At 34.5% G+C, this 25,969-nt stretch overlaps 1 protein-coding gene across 2 annotated transcripts in view; it reads left to right on the forward strand.

The window, feature by feature from the left end:
* EYS (eyes shut homolog) overlaps window positions 1–25,969 on the forward strand; it is a 1,775,980-nt gene that overhangs the window by 573,323 nt on the left and 1,176,688 nt on the right. For both annotated transcript variants that reach the window (XM_057527983.1, XM_057527984.1), the window contains exon 17: window positions 15,732–15,877. In XM_057527983.1, coding sequence (XP_057383966.1) covers window positions 15,732–15,877 — 146 coding nt within the window. The remainder of the gene's footprint in view (window positions 1–15,731; window positions 15,878–25,969) is intronic.

Here is a 25,969-nt window from a genome sequence, read left to right on the forward strand (position 1 = left end):
TATCAACTAAACAGAAGTAAGGATTAGTACTTGGAAAATATGTCTACTGTTTGCAGACCGAAGCATGAGGTATCAACTGCCTGGCATTTCTAATTCGCCCTGCATGAGGCCTGAGAGATAGCTCTGAGGCAGAGACTGGGATAAAACGTATAGTAGAAACAAAATGACCTTACAAGTCTAAATGAAGGTTTTACGTATGAATTCATTGCATGGCTCTGGAAGACCATTTTCCCAATTCCAGAATAAGATCTCAAAGAGAAACAGAAGGAAGCCACTCAAAATGTCCTCTGCTTGAAAGAGAACCACGTGGTGGGTTCATGAACACAAGAATGATGAGTTCATTTACAGGGTTGATATTGACCCTTCAATCTATCTGATGACAGCAAAGTGTTTACAAAACCGAGAAAATCCTAAAATTCTTGATGGAAAATAACCAACTACTACTGGTGAGCAAGCTAACAGTCCAACATGCAGTTCACTAAAGAGCTTTTGTGCATATTAATCCTCAAGCTCAACTCATGATTAGGAAAAACTGCTGACAATACAATATTCTGACTGAGCTGTGATTGAAATACAGCCACTTCAGACATGAAACAGATGTTGGAGCTTTCTGAATACAGCTTTTGATCACCAGATTAGTGGTGCATTGCCCAGTGCCAACATATTTTTCCAGAGATCTCCCCCAGAGGTCAGAAAGTTAGGGAAGGAAATAAAGGTGTCCCAGCCTAAGGCCTGGCTCTATTCAGAGACATCCTTTGAGGATGATAGTGTAACAAATAGGAGATATTTGAAACCCCAAGACAATTTCCCTCTGGTTAAAAATGAAATGGCAACCACTTTGGAAGACAGTTTAGCAGTTTCTTGCAAAATTTACAATATGATCCAACAATCACACTACTTGGTATTTGTTGAAACTTGTATTCCACTCAAAAAACTACTAACAGATGTTTATATAGTTGTTTTATTTGTAATTGTCAAAACTTGGAAGCAGCCAAAATGTCCATCAGTAAATGAATGTATAAATAAACTGTGGTACATCCAGACAATGGAATATTAGTACTAAAAAGAAAGGAGCTGTCAAGCTATGAAAACTCACAGAGGAATCTTAAATGTGTATTACTAAATAAGAGAAGCCAATCTAAAATCGTTTACATTTATTATTATTCCAACTATATAACATTCTGGAAAAGGCAAAACTATGGAGACCATAAAAAGATAGTGGTTGTCAGATTTTAGAGGAGATGGAAGGATGAGTAGATGAATCTCAGAAGATATTTAGGTTAGTGAAATCTTCTGTACACTATGGTGGTGCAAAAGGCACTATACTTTTGTCAAAATCCATAGAATGTACAGTACCAAGAGTGAGCCCTAATGTGAACTATGGACTTGAGTGATAATATTGGGTTCATCATTTATAATAAATGTCCAACTCTGCTGGGGGGTCAGTGTTGACAGTGGGTGAAGTTTTGCATGTATGTAGTTAGGGGCTATGTGGGAACTCTACTTTCTGCTTAATTTTGCTGTGAACTTTAAACAAAGTTTAAAGTTCACAGCAAAAGTTTAAATCTACAAAAGTTTAAATCTAAACTTTAAAAGTAAAGTTTAAAACAAAGTTTAAATCTACAAAATAAATTCTATTTTAAAAAATACCATCAACACAGCACCCTTTTATCTTTTCAGTGTGTAATTGGGCAGGGCCTAACAAGCTTGCTTTGGCCTGAGTTTGAGGCAACAAGCTTTCTGTAATACCTGAGTAAGAGCCATAGAAAACTGAGCACTCAGGATTGGTTGAAATCTGTGAGAGGATATGAGAAAACATGGGCAAAGAGCACACAGAAGCAATTCAAAGGGTAAAGAAATAAACAAGCAGTCAACAAATAATTAGGAAAACTGAAGTAAAATGAGATGTTTTGTCTTTCCCAGGCGAATCTAATCCACTGCTCATGGGAGGATAAAGAGCTATGTTGGGAAAAGTATCATAATGTTCATGTACAGGTATATGCCTTAGATAAATCTTAAATACAAGTACAAGGAGATATGTACAAGGTTACACATTTGTGATATGTTTACAGTGATGAAAATTTAGAGACACTCTAAGTAAACAAAAATGTAATATAAAAATAAAAGTATATAATTACTTAGTATGAATTAACTACCTAAGAATATATATTACTTAAATATTTATTGAAAATATGATTGAATGGAAGAAAAAATTATCAGAATAATACATGCAACATATTGTTTAGTAAAAAAATTTGTAAGAAGCAGCCAAGCTGTCTTCCAAAGTGGCTATTCCAGTTTTCATTTCTGCCAACAGTGAATGAGACCTTCTGTTTCTTCACATTCTCACAAGCATTTGGTGTTGTCACTGCTCTGGATTTTGGCCACTCTAATAGGTGTGTAGTGGCATCTCACTGATGTTTTGATTTACATTTCCCTGATGACATATGTGGAGCATCTTTTCATTGTTTATTTGGCATCAGTATATCTTCTTAGTTGAGGTTGGTTAAGGTCATTGGCCTATTTTTAAATTGGGTTATTTGTCTTCTTATTGTTGAGTTTTAAGAGTTCTTTGTATATTTTGGATTGCAGTCCTTTACTAGACATGTCTTTTGCAAATACTTTCTTCCAGTTTGTGGATTGTCAGGTTATCCTCTTGACATTGTCTTTCACAGAGCAGATTTTATAAAACTTTAATGAAGACCAGCTTATCAGTTCTTTCTCTCATAGATCATGTCCTTGGTGTCATATCTAAAAAGATAACCAAACCCAAGATCATCTAGATTTTCTCTTTCGTTACCTTTGACGTGTTATATAATTTTTCATTTTGCAATAAGTATGTGATCCATTTTGAGTTAAATTTTATGAAGAGTATAAGGCCTCTGTCTAGATTGGTTTTTGTTTGTTTGTTTGTTTTTTGTATGTGGACGTCCAGTTTTTCCAGCACCATTTATTGAAGACACCATCTTTTCTCCATTGTACTGCCTTTCTCCCCTTTGTCAAAGATCAGTTAACAGTATCTATTGGGCTCTACTTCTAAGCTCTCTACTCTGTTGCATTGGTCTATTTATCTATTATTTAATAATACCATGCTGGTTTGATTACCACAGATTTATAGTAAGTCTTCAAGTTGGAGAGTGTCAGTCCTCCTACTTTGTTTTTTTCTACAATATTGTGTGAGTTTTCTGGGTCTTTTGCATTTCCATACAAACTTTGGGCTCAGGCAGTTTGCCAAAATCTACAAAATAACTTGCTGGGATTTTGATTGAGATTTCCTTAAAACTAGAGATAAATTTGGTTAGAACTGACAATGAATTTGGTAAAGTAGCAGGATACAAAATTAATGCACAGAAATCTCTTGCATTCCTATACACTAATGTTGAAAAATCTGAAAGTGAAATTAAGAAAACACTCCCATTTACCATTTCAACAAAAAGAATAAAATATCTAGGAATAAACCTACCTAAGGAGACAAAAGACCTGTATGAAGAAAATTATAAGACACTGATGAAAGAAATTAAAGATGATACAAAAGATGGAGAGTTATACCATGTTCTTGGATTGGAAGAATCAACACTATGAAACTGACTCTACTACCCAAAGCAATCTACAGATTCAATGCAATCCCTATCAAACTACCACTGGCATTTTTCACAGAAGTAGAACAAAAAATTTCACAATTTGCATGGAAACACCAAAGACCCCAAATACCCAAACCAATCTTGAGAAAGAAAAACGGAGCTGGAGGAATCAGGCTCCCTGACTTCAGACTATACTACAAAGCTACTGTACTCAAAGGAGTATGGTACTGGCACAAAAACAGAAATATATATCAATGGAACAGGATAGAAAGCCCAGAGATAAACCCACACACATGTGGTCACCTTATCTTTGATAAAGGAGACAAGAATATACAGTGGAGAAAAGACAGCCTATTCAATAAATGGTGCTGGGAAAACTGGACAGTTACATGTAAAAGAATGAAATTAGAACACTTCCCAACACCATACACAAAAATAAACTCGAAAGGGATTAAGACCTAAGTGTAAGGCCAGACACCATCAAACTCTTAGAGGAAAACATAGGCAGAACACTCTATGACATAAATCACAGCAAGATCCTTTTTGACCCACCTCCTAGAGAAATGGAACTAAAAACAAAAATAAACAAATGGACCTAATGAAACTTAAAAGCTTTTGCACAGCAAAGGAAACCATAAACAAGACGAAAAGACAACCCTCAGAATGGGACAAAATATTTGCCAATGAAGCAACTGACAAAGGATTAATCTCCAAAACATACAAACAATTCATGTAGCTCAATATTCAAAAAACAAACAACCCAATCCAAAAATGGGCAGAAGACCTAAATAGACATTTCTCCAAAGAAGATATACAGATTGCCAACCAACACATGAAAGAATGCTCAACATCATTAATCATTAGAGAAATGCAAACAAAACTACAATGAGATATCATCTCACACTGGTCAGAATGGCCATCATCAAAAAATCTACAAACAATAAATGCTGGAGAGGGTGTGCAGAAAAGGGAACCCTCTTGCACTGTTGGTGGGAATGTAAATTGATACAGCCACTATGGAGAACAGTATGGAGGTTCCTTAAAAACTAAAAATAGAACTACCATACGACCCAGCAATCCCACTACTGGGCATATACCCTAAGAAAACCATAGTTCAAAAAGAGTCATGTACCAAAATGTTCATTGCAGCTCTATTTACAATAGCCAGGTCACGGAAGCAACCTAAGTGTCCATCAACAGATGAATGGGTAAAGAAGATGTGTATAAACCATGGAATATTACTCAACCATAAAATGGAACGAAACTGAGCTATTTGTAATGAGGTGGATGGACCTAGAGACTGTCATACAGAGTGAAGTAAGTCAGAAAGAGAAAAGCAAATACCATATGCTAACACATATATATGGAATCTAAAAGAAAGAAATGGTCAGAAGAACCTAGGGGCAAGATGGGAATAAAGATGCAGACATACTAGAGAATGGACTTGAGGATACGAGGAGGGGGAACGGTAAGCTGGGAAAAAGTGAGAGAGTGGCATGGACATATATACACTACCAAACGTAAAATAGGTAGCTAGTGGGAAGCAGCCTCATAGCACAGGGAGACCAGCTTGGTGCTTTGTGATCACCTTCAGGGTTGGGATAGGGAGGGTGGGAGGGAGGGAGATGCAAGAAGGAAGAGATATGGGGACATATGTATATGTATAACTGATTCACTTTGTTATAAAGCATAAACTAACACACCATTGTAAAACAATTATACTCTAATAAAGATGTTAAAAAAAATTGAAATAATCTAACAACTCATTTAAAACCAATTGTTGTATCTGTATATTTAGCACAAATTGAATTAAACCATAGACACTATAACAAGAAAAATATTAAAAATGATAATTATTGCAAAACACTTCATGATTATATCCATATTTTTTAATCTCTTCCATCCTCTTTGTTATTGGATCTGAGGTCTGAAACAGTTAATACTTGATGACATCATTTAAAGATGAATTCCTTGAGCTATGACAGCATGTAGATGACAGCCCCAATTCATATACAAAGTCATTGTGAAACTGGATACTGGAATTGACATTTTCTGACACTTGATAAAATATGTTTGATATTCAGTAGAGATAATGTCCTTTTAAGCTATACTCATCAGTTCACTTAGGTCAGTAACAATAATGTCAACCTGCTAAAAATGTATAGCTAAATAGAGAATTCACCAGAACATTTAGAGTAATAGTGGCAGCTCCATTCAAAGAATACAGAAGAAGAATTTTTTTCAAATGCCGGCTGCTATTATTATAGCCAAATCATTATCACTATTCTTTTATAGTGTGTGATGTTCATGATTTTAACAGTCCATTACTGTTATAAAGTTGAAAATGATTGGTTAAGGTGCATTTAAATACAGACCAAAATTTGTACATTTTTCTATAATTTTTTACCTAGAAACCAGTAATTAATTTGAATGACTTCTAGTCAACTGAATATTTTGCCATAGAACCATTGTTTCAGATTAAATCTGTGGCCTTATGTACTAAAATTATAATAATGACATAAAAAGACTATTTTAAAGATAATTACTCTGTGGAGAAAATAGTTAGAAAACAGAAGACTCAAATCAATAGAATTAGAAATGAAAAAGGAGAAGTAACAACTGACACTGCAGAAATACAAAGGATCATGAGAGATTACTACAAGCAACTATATGCCAATAAAATGGACAATCTGGAAGAAATGGACACATTCTTAGAAAAGCACAACCTTCCAAGACTGAACCAAGAAGAAATAGAAAATATGAACATACCAATCACAAGTATTGAAATTGAGACTGTGATTAAACATCTTCCAATAAACGAAAACCTAGGACCAGATGGCTTCACAGAAGTATTCTATCAAACATTTAGAGAAGAGCTAACACCCATCCTTCTCAAACTCTTCCAAAAAATTGCAGAGGGAAGAACAATCCCAAACTTATTCTACGAGGCCACGATCACCCTGATACCAAAACCAGACAAAGATACTATAAAAAAAAAAGAAAACTATGGAGCAATATCCATACTTTCCTTCTTTTCATTTTGTTTGAGGTACACAGAATGTATAACACCTTAAAGTACAGCATCTTAAAGATGCAGATAAATTGAAACATAAAAAGTAAACTATGCATATCATAGAGTATTCAATATCCTCTTAGATTAATATTAAATTTGATAATTTTTCTATGTGCAAATGTTCAAAATACTATATTTACTTTTTATTACATATGCTTGTATACTTAAATATGCCTGTATCTGTTAAAAAATGAAAAATTATAAAAGAAAAGATAGTAAAATTAAATCATATTTTATAAATGGTTAAATCTTTTTAAATATTAGAGTGTTTAACTTCATAAAATTTTAATACAGGAATCATTATTCATGTTGCAAATAGAAAATATTAATAATTATTTGATTAAGAAATGCCATTACTTACAAAGAAGAGTTGTTCAGGAATGCTGATTTAGTGTTACAAGAAAAAGGAATCAATTGCATTAAAATGTATTATAAAGTCTCACAAAATTTCAATTGTTATAACACAGGCTAAGAAGTTCTTATACTAAAGTTTCACCAGCAACATTTTAGAGTTTCATTTTTTATTAGACTGTAGGTTTCATATAAAATAATCTAATGAGAAATATATAGGTCAAATCTTAATACTGCAAAAATATTTTAAAATCAAAACTCTCATTAAAAACTCTATATTTCTGTGAAAAATGCCACTGGTAGTTTGAAAGTGATTGCATTGAATCTGTAGATAACTTTGTGTCATATAGTCATTTCGTCAATGTTGATTCTTCCCATCCAAGAACAAGGTTTATCTCTCCAATTAAAGATGTTTGTATCATCTTTAATTTCTTTCATCAGTGTCTTATAGTCTTCTGCATACAGGTCTTTTGTCTCCTTAGGTAGGTTTATTCCTAAGTATTTTATTCTTTTTGTTGCAATGGTAAATGGGAGTTTCCTTAATTTCTTTTTCAGATTTTTCAACATTAGTGTATAGGAATGCTCGAGATTTCTGTGCATTAATTTTGTATCCTGCTAATTTACCAAATTCAATGATTAGCTCTAGTAGTTTTCTGGTAGCATCTTTAGGATTCTCTGTGTATAGTATCATGCCATCTGCAAACAGTGACAGCTTTACTTCCTCATTTCTGATTTGGATTGCTTTTATTTCTTTTTCTTCTCTGATTGCTGTGGTTAAAACTTCCAAAATTATGTGGAATAATAGTGGTGAGAGTGGGCAACCTTGTTTTGTCCCAGATCTTAGTGGAAATTGTTTCAGTATTTCACCATTGAGAATGATGTTGGCGGTGGGTTCGTCATATATGGCCTTTATTATGTTGAGGTAGGTTCCCTTTATGCCTACTTTCTGGAGGGTTTTTATCATAAATGGGTGTTGAATTTTGTCAAAAGCTTTCTCTGCATCTATTGAGAAGATCATTATGGTTTTTCTCCTTCAATTTGTTAATATGGGGTATCACATTGATTGATCTGCGTATATTGAAGAACCCTTGCATTCCTGGGATAGACCCCATTGATCATGGTGTATGATGCTTTCAATGTGCTGTTGGTTTTGTTTGCTAGTATTTTTTTTTGAGGATTTTTACATCTATGTTCTTCAGTGATATTGGCCTGTAGTTTTCTTTCCTTGTGACATCTTTGTCTGGTTTTGGTATCAGGGTGATGGTGTCCTCGTAGAATGAGTTTGGGAGTATTCCTCCCTCTGCTATTTTGGAAGATTTTGAGAAGGATAGGTGTTAGCTCCTCTCTAAATGTTTAATAGAATTCACCTGTGAAGCCATCTGGTCCTGGGCTTTTGTTTGTTGGAAGATTTTTAATCACAGTTTCAATTTCAGTGCTTGGGATTGGTCTGATTATATTTTCTATTTCTTCCTGGTTCAGTGTCAGAAGATTGTGCTTTTCTAAGAATGTGTCCATTTCTTCCAGATTGTCCATTTTATTGGCATATAGTTGCTTGTAGTAATCTCTCATGATCCTTTGTATTTCTGCAGTATCACTAATCATTAGAGAAATGCATATCAAAACTACAATGTGGTATCACCTCACACCAATCAGAATGGCCATCATCAAAATATCTGTAAACAATAAATGCTGGAGAGGGTGTCGAGAAAAGGGAACTCTGTTGCACTGTTGGTGGGCATGTAAATTGATAAAGCCACTATGGAGAACAGTATGGAGGGTCCTTAAAAAACTAAAAATAGAACTACCTTACAACCCAGCAATCCCACAACTGGCTATATACCCTGAGAAAACCATAATTCAAAAGGAGTCATATACCACAATGTTCATTTCAGCTCTATTTACAATAACCAGGACATGGAAGCAACCTACGTGTCCATTGACAGATGAATGGATAAAGAAGATGTGGCACATATATACAATGGAATATTACTCAGCCATAAAAAGAAGTGAAATTGTGCTCTTTGTAGTGAGGTGGATGGACCTAGAGTCTGTCATACAGAGTGAAGTGAGTCAGAAAGAGAAAAATAAATACCATATTCTAACACATATATAGGGAATCAAAAAAAAAAAAAAGTTTCTGAAGAACCTAGGGGCAGGACAGGACTATAGACACAGACATAGAGAATAGACTTGAAGACACGGGGAGTGGGAAGGGTAAGCTGGGACGAAGTGAGAGCATGGCATGGACATGAATACACCACCAAATGTGAAATAGATAGCTATTGGGAAGCAGGTGCATAGCACAGGGAGAGCAGCTCGGTGCTTTGTGAACACCTGGAGGGGTGAGATAGGGATGGTGGGAGGGAGATGCGAGAGGGAGGAGATGTGGGGATATATGTATAAGCATAGCTGATTCACTTTGTTATACAGCAGAAACTAACACACCATTGTAAAGCAATTATACTCCAATAAAGATGTTACAAAAAGAATCCTCTATACTTTGTCTTGGATCTTTTAATATGATTTAATTAATACAGTCACTATATTTTAAAATAAGTCAGCTTTCTAGAAGCATAAAAACAATTTCTCTACTTATTAATTCTTTTCTCATCTGGAGTAAGATAAAAAAACAATATAAAGAATAATGTAAAGCAGAAGTTCATCTTAGGGCTGTATGCCCCTGTGATTATCTTGAACCTTTCCATCTGTTTCCATCATGGAAAAATCGCCTCATGTAAATTACAATTACTCTTCTTAATCTCAACTTTATTTTAATGTATTGAATTTTTTTTTTTCAGAAGTCACCTGTAAAAATGCATTTTGGTGATTGGAAAAGTATGTTGAAAATATAAGTAAAAAAATTTATATCACTATCAAATTAAAAGAAATTTAAACAAAAATGTTCAAAACTTTGACAACCTATTTAATTCCACTGAAACTTTTGAAATAAAAGTCTTATCTTTTAATTGGAACATCTAGGGTCATTTGTAGAGACGTGGATGGATCTAGAAACTGTCATATAGAGTGAAGTAAGTTAGAAAGAGAAAAACAAATATCGTATATTAACGCATATATGTGGAACCTAGAAAAATGATACAGATGAACCGTTTTGCAGGGCAGAAATAGAGACACAGATTTAGAGAACAAACGTATGGACACCAAAGGGGGAAAGTGGCGGGGTGGGGCGGGTGTGAGGAATTCGGAGATTGGGATTGACATATATACACTAATATGTATAAAATGGATAATTAATAAGAACCTGCTGTATAAAAAAGTAAAATAAAATTCAGAAATTCAAAAAAAATGTGAAAAAATAATATATTACATATTTCATGGTCTTAGTTGTTTCTTTGAAATAAGATATATTTACTATATGCATTCTTTTAAAAGTGGTTAAAGTTTCATCAAAAGGAAGAAATGTTTTAGAGACTTTTAGTATACAGTACAATAACTATTATAAAATTAAATGGGTCACTTAAGATGTTAATAAAAAGGTTCAATTTTATTTTTTTCCCCTCAGCCTAGGTAGATGTGGTCTGCATAAAGAAGGGATGGGAACCTCCCCAGATAATAATAGAAGGAAGTGCTGAAGGGATAGGGTCCTTTAGCCAGAGGCCAGTAGGAGGAAACATCTGGTGAGGATCCTTTAACACAACCATGCACTTTCATTTTCTAAGTGTCTGAAGGGCCAGGTTAAGTGCAGAGAGAACAAATTGGGAGTGTTCAACACTGTGCTTGCCTCTCCTAGTGAGAGGTGTAGGGGTGAGTGGGGAGGGAAGAGAAAGAGAAAGGGAGGTGGGGGGAAGAGTGGGAAGGAAGGAAAGAGAGTACATATATATACATTAATTTTCCTGGAAAAGACTATACACAGAGATTCAGGGTAGAAGCTCTATTCTGGAACAAAGATTTGATCTTCATGGAAATTTGCCCTAATATGATGCAATAAATGAATATAAGTTTTAGTAAAAACTATAGAAGGATCCACAAAGCTAAACTTTAGATGGCATTTATAATTGAAAAATGAGCAAAGGAGAATTCTGGGTAGGTAAGAAAATCTAATCTTGTCATACATTCACAAAACTACCACACAGACAAACAAACAAAAACTATTATGGGTTGTGCTGTGTATGTTCATTTGTTTTGTTTTTTAGACTCCACATATAAGTAAAATCATATGGAATTTGTCTTTCTCTGTCTGACTTATTTTACTTAGCATAATACCTTATAGGTCCATCCATGTTTTTGCAAATGGTAACATTTCATTCTTTTATGGCTTAATAATATTCCACTGTGTGTATATACTACATCTTCTTTATCCGTTCATCTGTTGATGGACATTTAGGTTGCTTCCATATCTTGGTTACTGTAAATAATGCTCTTTTGAACACTAGGGTGCAGATATCTTTTCAAATTAGTGTTCTCATTTTCTTCGGGCAAATACCTAGAAAGGGAAATGCTGGATCGTATGGAAGTTCTATTTTTTTTTTATTTTTTTAGAAACCTCCATACTGTTTTCCATAGCAGCTGCAACAATTTATCTTCCTACCAACAGTGCACAAGTGTTCACTTTTCTCCACATCCTTGCCAACACTTGTTATTTCTTGTCTTTTTGTTAAAAGCCATTCTGAAAGGTGTGAAGTGATATCTCACAGACAGAAAAAAACAAATTGGTGGTTGTCAGATGGGTGGGAGGTGGGAGGATGATTAAAGCAGATAAAGGGGTTTAAGAGGTACAAACTTCCATTTGTAAAATAAATAAGTCACAGGGATGTAACGTACAGCACAGGGAATATAACCAATAATATTGTAATAACTTTGTATGGTGACAGATGGTAATTAGACTTATCATGGTGATCATTTTATTATATATTCAATATTGAATCACTATTTTGTATCCCTGAAGCTAATATACAATTGTAAGTCAATTAGACTTAAATTTTTAAAAAAATCCCACATCTTCACCATAGGAAGACAAAGAACATGAAAATTTTCACATTAACTGATGGAGGAAGTAAATAATAGTATGTTTAAAATAATGAAAACAACATTTCTCATTGTTAGAAAAAAGAATTGTAGACATAGAAATTGGCTAAACTAAAATGAATCCTATTGTGTCAAATTAGAAATGGGGTGTTAGTATGCATTCATGCATTAATATGTATGCTTATAATATACATATATACACACATACACAAAGATATAGAAATGGACATATATGTATGCATATACAGACACACATATATGTGTATAAATACACACACACACACACACACACATACATACACATACACATACAAGTTATCTTGGCTTCTAAATACCACTCTTCACTTAAAGGAGCCAGGACTCCTAGGAAAAATGGCTGATTTCACATCTAGGCCTGGAAAAATGTAAGATAAACCTGGAACATCTTGCTAGAAAGTAAGCAAGTGCTCAAAGAATGATGGAGATGGGTCAAAAAGATACAAGAGACAGCTTGAACAGGTTCCCACTATCTGAATTTCACACAAACTGAGTATCAAAATCAATAATAATAGTTACATATTTGACACAGTGAATAAAATAAAAACCATGAATTCATATAGCTACAAATCAATAACTGAATAAATGAACAAATGAATAAATGCATGAAAGAAAATGAAAAGCTCTTCCTAACAGTCAAAAGTCATCTGGTAAATGTAGAATAAATGATGAGTTAGAAAAGTACCATTTGGCAAATTATATAGAGATGATTCAGTTAGGACCATCAATGGAGAACATCTCCTATTTTAAGTTGGTTGAAATCTCCAGATTCTAGGGTACTGATTTGATCATGAAACCACTCAGGAACTTTCTATAATCACAGAAAATGAAATTTGGGTGGCAAAAGACAAGGGATATGGATATTTCTTCATTTTCAAAATGAGAGAAATAAAGGAGAGACAGAAAGAGAGGAAGCTCTATAAATTTAATGAATAAATTGCTATTTAGATTAGATTGAGAAAGGCAGTGGTCATTATTATAAATCTATCATTGAGAAGAAAGATGTCCTAAAATAACTTCTAATATTCAACATTTCAGACTACCAAGTAGATTTTGCAACTTTTGGCAATATGATAGAACTGCCCTAAATACATGCAACAAATGTATAAATTGAAATTAAAGTCATTATGTTATGTATTTTGTAGTAATACAACATTTTCGAGTTTATCAGTATGAAAAAAATTATGTCCTGGACATACCTTGTACTGCCACATCTGAGAACACTGTGCCCATCTCCAGCGTACTCTATGATCCCTTGGAATCATCATGGGTTCACTGAGAACACACAACAGCAATCAAGGACAATATCATTAGCAAGTATACTTTGATTTTAGCAATCATTTACAAGATTCTTTATTGATAGGAAGATATTAGTGAAATAGTGGAGATGGAGAAAATTTTCCCCATTTGAACATAACTTCAGGGAGTCATAGTAACTGGATTAACGTTACCCTAAAAAAGTGGTTACAGTCATTTCCCTACCATGTTGAGAGCTCTTGAGAAGTACAGTACTCTTTTATACCAGCATGACATTATACATGCAATTTTAGTGCCTTCTGTCCAACAGATTTGAAGATTCCACTCTTTCTTTATGATTAACTGGTAAAACCTTTTCTGTCAGTTTCTCTAGAAGTTAGCTCTGTTTTTATAGGATTGTACACCTGTCTCTACTGGCATATCTTTACTGTCCTTGTTTACATGTCCATGTCCCTAAATTGTCTATGAGACTTTCAAAATCAAAACCAAGCTTATTTACACTTGGATCTGGGTATATGACTAATGTTTGGCATTCAGTAAATTAATGTGTGGTGAATGGGGAGCTTGGATATATTAGATTTCTGGTGGTTATGATTTTTGTTGAAATTATGATTATGTCAAAACAATTAGGAAGAGGTTCCCTCAGAAAATCAGAATAAAAATCTGTCTCAAAAGCACTGAGGGACTTCCCTGGTGGTCCAATGGTTAAGACTTTGTGCTTCCACTGCAGGGGGCATGGGTTCAATCCCTGGTCAAGGAACTAAGATCATGCATGCCATGGTGTGGCCAAAAGAAAGAAAAAAAACATTGAAAGGATATTTGATAAAGCTTTTTTCTAGACTTCTACAAGAGAGGGGAGAATTGCAACTATATAGAGCTTGTTTTGCTAAGTGCACTTTTCTCTCAATTTAATTTTATCTATAGAAATTCGTTCCATGATTTCATTAATATTTTTATGAATATAGAAGTTAAATTAGGAAAGACTAAATTATCTTGTTTCTTCCTCTTAACATTATTTATTGGTCTTATCATCAATTATTTCGTTGTTGCTTTTACTGATGCTATTCCACCAACACATAACTAAAACTAGTCACAATTCATCTAAGGAGGATTGGTCTTCTCCCTTCTGGCAAACAGATACAGACAGACTAGATGTTTAAACATAAACTTGTTGGGCACAATATCCAAGAAGAGACTGAGAATAAATTCAAGGTGATCTTGCCACATGTACTTATATTTGTAGCTGCCACAGCTTAGACTACAAAGGAAAGAAGTCAAGAGTCAATTGAGACAGGATCTGAATCAATAGAAAGAAATGCACATAAGAACAAAGCAACACTTCCAAATAAGAGTTGAGGACAAATCTGAACTCAGCAGCTCAGTGTCATCAGAGGCTGATGCATAAGATAAAGAGGGGACAGCTGGACATTGAAAGGGGGTTCAGATGAAGTTTCTGGAAGTCATTCTCAATGACAAGGCTTTTGAGAGTCCCTCCATCCATTAAGTTCATGACACTTTGAACCTGACATCTAATCATTGAATAACATTCGATTTCTGCAATATCTGCTACTATAATTAATCACTAATGAAATTGTTTTTTGTTAAAAGAATTTTAAAAAATTAATCAGAAGGACTTTAGTATCAGGAAAAAAATGTTATTTAATCCATGGAGAGAATAATTTTCAATTTTTAACATAGAATATAGTTAAAGGTGATATTTATACTAGAATGAAACAAATACAGGTACAGAATTAAGCTCAATAGTATCTATGAAATTCCAGTAATTTTTTAACCAAATACATTCATTTTAAAAAACACTCCCACATAAAGAACTTTTAAGGAGAAATATATCTAGAAGATTGTTGGAGGAGGTCATCAAGTGGACTTGACCTTCGGTTGACTCATGAGCTGGACCAGGGCAATGGGAGGCTCCTAACTCCATCCCCATTCTTGATACGTGCATCCTCCCACCATTCCCATACTAGGAGCCACATCAAGGATACAGCCTCGAGATGATAATGTGTTATTGAGACCATCTGGACGGTACACGACTGATCCTCCTTAAGGTGTCTATATAAACTCCTAAGATTCTGGTGGGCAGGTTCAGAGATCTACTCATCTTGTGACCGCCCAAGACAAGCCTCTGATTTAAGTTCCCTTACTTATTAAACCTGCCATCTACTGATCTGGGGTGGTCTGCCTCTTTCTTTGGTTTATTCTTGCTCTCTATATATGGGGCCAGTTTCAAATTTGACTTGAGGAACTCCCGAGGTTTTGAACCAACAAAGGTGAATTGTATTTTCTTCAACGAAAAAAATAAAATGGAAATATTTCAATTTCTGTACATTTAGTTAAAAGTCTGAAATTTAATATATATATATATATATATATGAATTATGTATATAATGAAATGCTTTTTGGTGTTACATTATTTCTCTTTTTTTCTCTAGACTTCTATGTAATTGTGAACCTGAGTATCATGGATCTTTTTGTGAACTGGATATAAATGAATGTGAAATCTCACCTTGTCCTGATGGAGAAAATTGTGTCAAAAGAACAGGTGGATACATCTGCCTCTGTGCTCCTGGTTATTCAGGTAAATTTCTACCTGTTCTGTCTGTATCAACATGTTGGTTGTAAATAACTGGCACCCTCATATCTACTCTGCAAATCCTGAACTAACCTGTTGCATGCAAGTGGGGCAGGAGGGTCAAGAGGCTCTTTGTCTCTTGTAAAAGAAACTAGTAAAAACAAAAATTATGCTTTTTAATCTAAAATTCACTAAATATTAAGAAATATATGAATTATACATCAAGGTATTTTACATTTTTATGCTTTTTTGAATTGAAGTTTATCTAAAGTATGTTTATATGCTTGTAATGCAGAAAAGGCATTGTTGTATGAATAATCTAAGAGAAATAGTAGTGTTATATCCATTACACAAATGTTACTTTAAAAAATATAAAAAGTAAGTTTAGCTCTTTTAAACATACTTATATGCTAGAAATCAATCAGGGAGCCCTTGTGAATTTAAAGTTCCAGGAGAAAAATACGACTTGGAGTCAGTTGCCTCAATATCAATCATTCCACAACATAAATTCTATCCAACAATAAATGCAAAAGTCATCAATGAACTTAGGAAAGAACATTAGCCCTCTAAACTTCTGCTGATAAATTGTTTTTATGAAATACAAAAAGCTATATTGTTTTGGCATACCAATATTAATTTTGTGGGCCCAGCAAGAATGTATTCAAATTTCAAATCGTAATTTATTAATGTCTGAATTCTTCACCACTGGGATCTTTTGGGTTTCTTTCCTGAGAGAAGCTGGCTAAGTGAATCTAATATTAGATTCTATACTCTTAGGAGTAAAAAAAAAAAAAAAAAAAAAAAAAACTAGACAAATAGAAATGATATTGAAAAGCAAAACTGATAAAGAACTAGAAGCATTTCCAGTGAATAAGTGGTCAAAAGCAATAGGAAGCTGACACCTGAACAAAAAATATGCAGGTGTCTTCCTGGGGAATAATGACAGCTTCCAAAAAGGTTACCTTGGTAACAATTGTTACAGACACAGAAGTCTTGGCTGAAATTAAAAAAAAAAAAAAAAGATTGAACTATAATCTACAGATGTTATTACATAAATAAGAAGCAACACATTTTGGCTATAAAAGTATCTTTTCTAAATTTCATATTGCCCCTCATCTTCCAAATGATTGAGATTTGTACTTGGGACCACACGTATCCAACTAGCAATACCATTCCCCATGCTATTGTTTTGCAGCTGCTACCATGCTAACATTGTTAAAATAAGAAATGGCACACTGAGCTGAATATGACTGAGAAACATGTTTTGTAAAATTACTTAATATAACACATTGTTCTGATACTTTAAATTCATCCTAAAATTTGAAGGATTAATGTGTTCTTTGTTTTTCTTTTCACAACCTATTTCACTGCAAGCTATGGTTCTTAGCATTGTTTCAAAATCTAAGATTGAGTTGACAATTAGACACCCCAGTGTAGAAGTTGAGTGCACAGCTGGCTGTATGAGGTGGTCTCCAATTGAAATATACATGTGGGAGTCTTCAGATATACAACTGTGGTGCTGGGTAGGCTCACAAAGGAGTGAGTGTGGATAGAAGAGAGAAGAGGACCAAGGACTGAGCCCAGAGGCACTGCGATATTTAGGGTTCCAGGGGAGAAAGAAGAACTCGCAAAGGAAATTTAAAAGAGCAGTCAGTGATACAGGAGGAAAAACAAGAGCAGATAAAGTTTGGAAAGGCATGTAAGTTATTTCAAGTAGAGGGAGTGATCAACGTTGTCAAATATTATTATGTCAAGTAAAATAAGGGCTAAGTATTAACCATTGGCGTTAGCAATACAAACGTCATTGGTGACACTGTCAAGGACGCAGTTTTGCTGGAGTGGAGGGTGCAAAATTACGTTTGAAGTGGATTTAAGAGAAAATGTGAGAAAAGTGCTGAGATGAATACACAGTTTATTAAAGGAATATTTTTATTTTTAAAGAAAGAAACAAGAAATGGAGCAGTAGTTTGAGAGAGTGAGATTGAAAATGAAAGGTTTAATTTTTACATTTTGTTTGTTTTTAATTTACATGCTCATTAAATGATGCTGACTCCTGTGTGGAGAATGAAGTAGAGAGTTCCAGTAATAGTAGCAGAGAGACATATCAGAAAGCTTTGGAAATGGTCCAGGTGACAGATTATAGCGAGTTAGATTAGCACTGCCCAGCAGAGGTGGTGAGAAATGCCCTCACCTCATATGTGCTCCATAAATATTCATGACTGATGAACATTTAATAAAATATAAATAGTAAAGTGTATCACTGAACTAAATATCATTTTATAAATTTTTGATGAATCAAATTATGTCCCCTTTTTATTTTTAATGAAAAAACTTCAACTTCCTCTCATTGATTCATTGGGTTCTGAAACACTGTATTTTCAGTTATTTGGGGGTCTCAAGCTTTTTTCGGATGATGCTCACATAAACCCACATTCATATAACACGTATGTGTAACTGATTCCTGGGAAAGCCACTTAAGGAATAATGATTCCATGCACTTCCTTTCAAGCTCTAAATTGGATTTTGTGTGGCCTGTTTCCCAAGGAAAATTTGAATTTTGAACTCAGCAAATTATGCTTACTTTTTGGTTAACTCTATTGTAGGCTTCTCATATTGGAAGAAATGAGTTTTCTTCTTAATTTCAAAAAGATTTGTTGGAAGTTTACAAATACCCAACTCACAGGCCATTATGAAGGGGGTCTCACACCTGGTTTGGTGGTCTACTGTATGACCCCTCAGTTGAAATCACTATGCAGTAACTAGTGTAGCCAAAGTGTCTCTGTAGATGTAGTCAATTCTGAGTTGATTTAACCTTCATTTCAGGCCAGGTGTATCAGAGACTGGCAACTGCTAAACTGTTTCCTGGAAGGGTTGGAAGATTCAATTCTCATACTTCTTCTAGAAAGCTATGATCATAAAAAATAATTCATTCATATCTACTCTCTCACTAATATACATGCATTTGAGAGAGATCATAACTTAACATGGTATAGAGCAGATATATTAATTGCCATAGGGAAAAATTAAGTAGAAAAGTGATTATAAAGGGCTGGAATAAGGTTAGGAGTTGGGGAGGTGAATTTAAAGAAAACAATCAGAAAAGGCCTTGAAAAAACTGGTTTGGACTGAGATTGAAATGCCATTTATATATTGGTAGATACATATATATGTGTATAGATAAAGAAATAGATGGAGAGATATCAAAACTCAAAATTGTACTTAATAAACTATAAAGGTGAGAATATTTCCCTAATAACAGATATTTATATTTTATACATAATCAGACCATTAAGAGATGTGCTACAGCCAGTGGCAGCAGCATGGCATGACATTACCTGAAGAGATGAGCAGGAAACTCAAAGCACTCTCAAGAATTCTTGTTCACTGACGCCACATTCAAACCTCATTTTTGCCTCTTCCTCCCACCAAATCCTTATCTCCTTTTTGCCCAACCTAATTCCATGGCTCACAGTTATAACCACGGCCTTACTTGCATTATCCTGCCTCTGTCTCCTTCCATAACGCTCGCCTCAAAACACCTCTATCCTGAAGTTAATCCCAACTTCCCATATATTTTTCATTCACATGGGTGTCATAGAACAGGAGAAAAAAACACAAGTATGTGTACACACACACACACACACACACACGCACACACAGACTCTCACAGTCTACATTGGTTGCTCTTACTTTGACTTCCTGACCACAGACCTCAAGGAAGCCGTTGGTGCCTCTGAATGCTGCTTCTCACTAATCAATCCAGTTTCCCAGCATCCTAGCTTATTATTTCTGGCTCTCTCTTCTCTTTTTAAATTCCCATCAATCTTCCCTCTACTTAAATTTCAGTTTAAATCTTTGTCTCTCATATTCCTGAGAAAGTAAAAGTGATCAGAAGAGAACTTCTTTATCTCCCCACTAACAACTAACACCCTACAGAGATCTGCAGTCATACACAGTGTTTTTCTCTGGTTTCCCTGTTCCTGTCTGTGGTTATCCCTTCTACTGGTAATTTGCTTCTGTCCTCTAGCACCTATCATTAAAGAACATTCATCCTGACATTATTTTCTGCAACATAAATTCCTTCATCCATACTATGTCACTACTACCAGTATATAAATATTGATATTAACCTCTTTCTCATCTCATTTTTGAATCTTTCCCTTTTTATATGTATATTAAACTACATTTCTTTTTTTTAAACAGAATTGTCAAATCTTTATCAATTTACATTCCCACCAACAATGCAAGAGGGTTCCCTTTTCTCCACACACTCGCCAGCATTTATTGTTTGTAGATTTTGTGATGATGGCCATTCTGACCAGTGTGAGGTGAGGTCTTATTGTAGTTTTGATTTGCATTTCTTTAATGATTAGTAACGTTGAGCATTTTTCATGTGTTTGTCGGCTGGCTGTTTATCTCCTTTGGAGAAATGTCTATTTATGTCTTCTACCCATTTTTTGATTGGGTTGTTTGTTTTTTTGATATTGAGCTGCATGAGTGGTTTGTATGTTTTGGAGGCTAATCCTTTGTCAGTTGCTTCGTTTGCAAATATTTTCTCCCATTCTGAGGGTTGTCTTTTTGTATTGTTTATGGTTTCCTTTGCTGTGCAAAATCTTTTAAGTTTAATTAGGTCCCATATTTTTATTTTTGTTTTTACTCTCATTACTCGTAGAGGTGGGTCAAAAAAGATCTTGCTGCGATTTAGGTCAAAGAGTGTTCTGCCTATGTTTTTCTCTAAGAGTTTTATGCAGTCTGGCCTTACATTTAGGTCTTTAATCCACTTTGAGTTTATTTTTGTGTTTGGTTTAGGGAGTGTTCTAATTTCATTTTTTTACATGTAGCTGTCCAGTTTTCCCAGCACCACTTATTAAAGAGGCTGCCTTTGCTCCATTGTATATTGTGGCCTCCTTTGTCATAGATTAGGTGACCATAAGTCACCTAATCTCTGGGTTTATCTCTGGGCTTTCTATCCTGTTCCATTGATCTATATTTCTGTTTTTGTGCCAGTACCATACTGTCTTGATTACTGTAGCTTTGTAGTATAGTCTGAAGTCAGGGAGCCTGATTCCTCCAGCTCTGTTTTTGTTTTTCTCAAGGTTGCTTTTGCTGTTCGAGGTCCTTTGTGTTTCCATACAAATTGTACATTTTTTTTGTTCTAATTATGTGAAAAATGCCATTGGCAATTTGATAGGGCTTGCATTGAATCTGTAGTTTGCTTTGGGTACTATAGTCATTTTCACAATACTGATTCTTCCAATCCAAGAACATATTGTGTCTCCCCATCTGTTTGTGTCATATTTGATTTATTTTTTTTCTTTTTCAATTTTATTTATTTATTTTTTAGACAGCAGGTTCTTATTAGTTATCTATTTTACACATATTAGTGTATATATATGAATCCCAATCTTCCAATTCATCCCACCAACACCATCTCCACTTTCCCCCCTTGGTGTCCATACATTTGTTCTCTACATCTGTGTCTCTATTTCTGCCTTGCAACCAGTTCATCTCCACCATTTTTCTAGATTCCACATATATATGTTAATATACGATATTTGTTTTTCTCTTTCTGACTTACTTCACTCTGTATGACAGTCTCCAGGTCCATCCATGTGTCTGCAAATCACCGAATTCCATTCCATTTTATGGCAAATTAATATTCCATTGTATATATGTATCACATTTCTTTATCCATTCATCTGTTGATGGGCATTTAGGTTGCTTCTGTGACCTGGCTATTGTAAATAGTACTTCATTGAACATTGGGGTGCATGTGTCTTTTTGAATTATGGTTTTCTCTGGGTATATGCCCAGTAGTGGGATTGCTGGGTCATATGGTAATTCTATTTTTAGTTTTTCAGGAACCTCCATACTGTTCTCCATAGTGGCTGTATCAATTTACACTCCCACCAACAGTGTAGGAGGGTTCCCTTTTCTCCACACCCTCTCCAGCATTTGTTGTTTGCAGATTTTTTGATGATGCCCATTCTAACTGGTGTGAGGTGATACCTCATTGTAGTTTTGATTTGCATTTCTCTAATAATTAGTGATGTTAAGCAGCGTTTCATGTGCCTCTGGACCATCTGTATGTCTTCTTTGGTGAAATGTCTATTTAGGTCTTCTGCCCATTTTTTGATTGGGTTGTTTATTTTCTTAAATATGGAGCTGCATGTGCTGTTTATATATTTTGGTAATTAATCCTTTGTCCATTGATTCTTTTGCACATATTTTCTCCCATTCTGAAGGTTGTCTTTTTATCTTGTTTATAGTTTACTTTGCTGTGCAAAAGCTTTTAAGTTTCATTAGGTCCCATCTGTTTATTTTTGTTTTTATTTCCATTACTCTAGGAAGTGGGTCAAAAATGATATTTCTGTGGTTTATGTCAAAGATTGTTCTTCCTATGTTTTCCTCTAAGAGTTTTATAGTGTCCACTCTTACATTTAGGTCTTTAATCCATTTGAGTTTATTTTTGAGTATAGTGTTAGGGAGTGTTCTAATTTCTTTCTTTTACATGTAGCTGTCCAGTTTTCCCAGCACCACTTATTGAAGAGACTGTCTTCTCTCCACTGTATATCCTTGCCTCCTTTGTCATAGATTAGTTAGCCATAAGTGTGTAGGTTTATCTCTGGCCTTTCTTTCCTATTCCGTTGATCTATATTTCTGTTTTTGTGCCAGTACCATATTGTCTTGATTAAACAATCTAACCTTGCACCTAAAGGAACTAGACAAAGAAGAATGAACAAAACCCAAAGTTAGCAGAAGGAAAGAAATCATAAATATCAGAGCAGAAATAAATGAAATAGAAACAAAGAAACAATAACAAAGATCAATAAAACTAAAAGCTGGTTGTTCATGAAGATAAACAAAATTGATAAACCTTTAGCCAGACTCATCAAGAAAAAGAGGGAGAGGACTCAAATCAATAAAATTAGAAGTGAAAAAGGGGAAGTTACAATGGACACTGCAGAAATACGCAGCATCATAAGAGACTACTACAAGCAACTTTATGCCAATAAAATGGACAACCTATAAGAAATGGACAAATTCTTAGAAAGGTATAAGCTTCCAAGACTGAACCAGGAAGAAACAGAAAATATGAACAGACCAATCACAACTAATGAAATTGAAACTGTGATTAAAATTTTTTCAACAAACAAAAGTTCAGGCTTCAGAGGTGAATTCTATCAAACATTTAGAGAAGAGCTAACGCCTATCCTTCTCAAATTCTTCCAAAAAATTTCAGAGGAAAAACAATCCCAAACTTATTCTATGAGCCCACCATCACCCTGATACCAAAACCAGACAAAGATACTACAAAAAAAGAAAATTATGGACCAATCTCCTTGATGAATAAAGATGATTTCTTTCATCAGTATCTTATAGTTTTCTGAGGACCGGGCTTTTACCTCCTTAGGCGAAAGGAGAGCTGTCTATGTAGAACAGTATGGAGGTTCCTTAGGAAACTAAAAATAGAACTATCATGTGACCCAGCAATCCCACTACTGGGCATATACCCTGAGAAAACCATAATTCAAAAAGACACATGCACTCCAATGTTCATTGCAGCACTATTTACAATAGCCAGGACATGGTAACAGCCTAAATGTCCATCAAAGAAGGAATGGATAAAGATGTGGTACATATATACAATGGAATGTCCCTCAGCCACAAAAAGGAATGAAATTGGGTCATTTGTAGAGACGTGGATGGACCTAGAGCCTGTCTGAAAGAATGAAGTAAATAAGAAAGAACAAAACAAATACAAGAACAAATACAAATATCGTATTTACACATGTATGTGGAACCTGAAAAAAAATTGGTATAGACGATCTTATTTACAAAGCAGAAATAGAGACACAGATGTAGAGAACAAACGTATGGATAGCAAGGAGGTAAGGGGGGTGGGATGAATTGGCAGATTGGGATTGACATATATACTCTATTGATGCTATATATAAAATAGATAACTAATGAGAACCTACTGTATAGCAGAGTGAACTCTACTCAATGCTCTGCGGTGACCTAAATGGAAAGGAAATCCAAAAAAGAGGGATATATGTATATGTATAGCTGATTCACTTTGCTATACAGTAGAAACTAACTCAACATTGTAAAGCAACTATACTCCAATAAAAATTTTAAAAAAATATTTATCAAATCTGTTGTCTATATTGAGTATCCATTTCCTAACTTACCATTCCCTTCAAACCTATTCCCAATTTTCTTTTAATCCCAAGACTAAAATGAAACTCTTCACATCGTAGGACACCGACTAGCACCACATGGAAAAATTCGAAAGCAAATTCTCCTTCCTCGTTTTAGTCATATTTTCAGTAGCGTTTTACACATTCCTTCTACTTAAATACTTTCTGGACTTGCATTCCATGTTCCTACAATCACTAATTTCTTCACTGTTTTCTGTCTCCTCTGGTGAATACTGTACCTGTTCAGAACTTCATTCCTCCTCTCCCTTCTCTAAATACATTCATCCCTTAAGGGATTCCATACAGGTTTTTGTTTGTTTCAGTATCATACGTATACTGATAATTAACAATATTGTTTTCATAAGTTCCGGACTCTCCCCTGAACTCTCAACTCATATACTCAAATAACTGCTCAACATTTCCACTTGGATTTCCATATGAGACCTCCAACCAATCACCCAATACTGAGGGGTTAGCCCAATCCTGCTCCACCCCTTGTATTTTCTGTCTCAGTGGATGGTGTCATGGTTCACCCAGTTCCTCAGGCCAAAATTATGGAATTATTTTCCAGTCTTTGTTTGTACATCCCATGAAGTCCATCAGCAGATCCCATTGGCTGCACCTTCAAAATATATTTAAATTCAACCACTTCTCACAACCATCATTACAGTCACCCTGATCCAGGCCTCATCACCTCTTGCCTGAACTATATCTTATTTCCTTCTTCCATTCGTGTCACATTAACATGTATTTCTCATCAAATACCTAGAGTGATCATTTTAAAATATGAAACGGATCACTTTACCCCCAGCTCAAAATCCATGGCTTCGAATAATGCTTTGAATGTAACACACACTCCTTAATTTGTCCTGTTACATCCTACATAATCTGGTCCCTGGCCACCTCTCCGACCCAGTTCCTATTGCATCCTCCCAGTCCCCATCCTAGGTGACCTCCTGATGTTTATCTGAGGATGAATGCCTCCCTCAGATATGAGCAGTTTTCTCACTTATTTCATTGAGTCCCCATTACTATACAGAGACTACTCTATAGTCTCTCTTAGTGGCCTGTCCACATTATATAAAATAATACTATGTCACTCTGTCCAACTACTTTTTTCCATCATAACAATTATCACTATCTTATCTTTATATCACTTAAATAATGATTTATTTTATCTCTTCCTACTAGAATTGAATTTCTTAGAGGAAGGACATTTTCTACCTTTTGTTCCCTGTTGTATCTCAGTGCCTAGAAAAGTGACTAGGACATTAGAGGCATTCAAAGATTTTTTTTTAAATGAAAGAACATTTCAGACTTTAAGTAATTTGGTTGCTTAATTGTAGTTAATTTTAACTTTTTACTTAATAATGCACACAACTCTTTGGTGATTATAGATTTCTATTAAGTATATTCTCTTTCCATTTTCTTCCCATAATGCCACTAAAATAGACATTTTTTTTTACATTTTTATTGTAAATCAACTATAGTTCAATAAAAAATAAATTAATTAAAAACATTTTTAACATAAGTAATGAACAGATAATTGTCTCGCTTTTATAATGTTGATTTATTGATGCTGTGGAAAAACATTCAGGGAAGAAAAAGAAAACCCTACAAATCTGACTCACTCTGAAGTAAAGGTATATATATGCAAATACATAACACAAATTCTAAATTCAGGGACAGTATAATTTGATTTAATATTACAAAGTGAAATAGTTCTATGCAATAAGTCTAAAATTGACCTAAAATGAAAAATTTAGTCCTTTTATATTACTTATTAACCCCTAATAAACCTTTCTAAAAGGAAACCAATAGCAAATTAAGCCCAGTGACCTTATCATTAGTGATTCTTTATATAATATATAACAATCTTAAAGCAGTTAATATT

The sequence above is a fragment of the Balaenoptera acutorostrata genome, chromosome 14, assembly GCF_949987535.1.
Source record: "Balaenoptera acutorostrata chromosome 14, mBalAcu1.1, whole genome shotgun sequence".
NCBI classification, from domain to species: Eukaryota; Metazoa; Chordata; class Mammalia; order Artiodactyla; family Balaenopteridae; genus Balaenoptera; species Balaenoptera acutorostrata.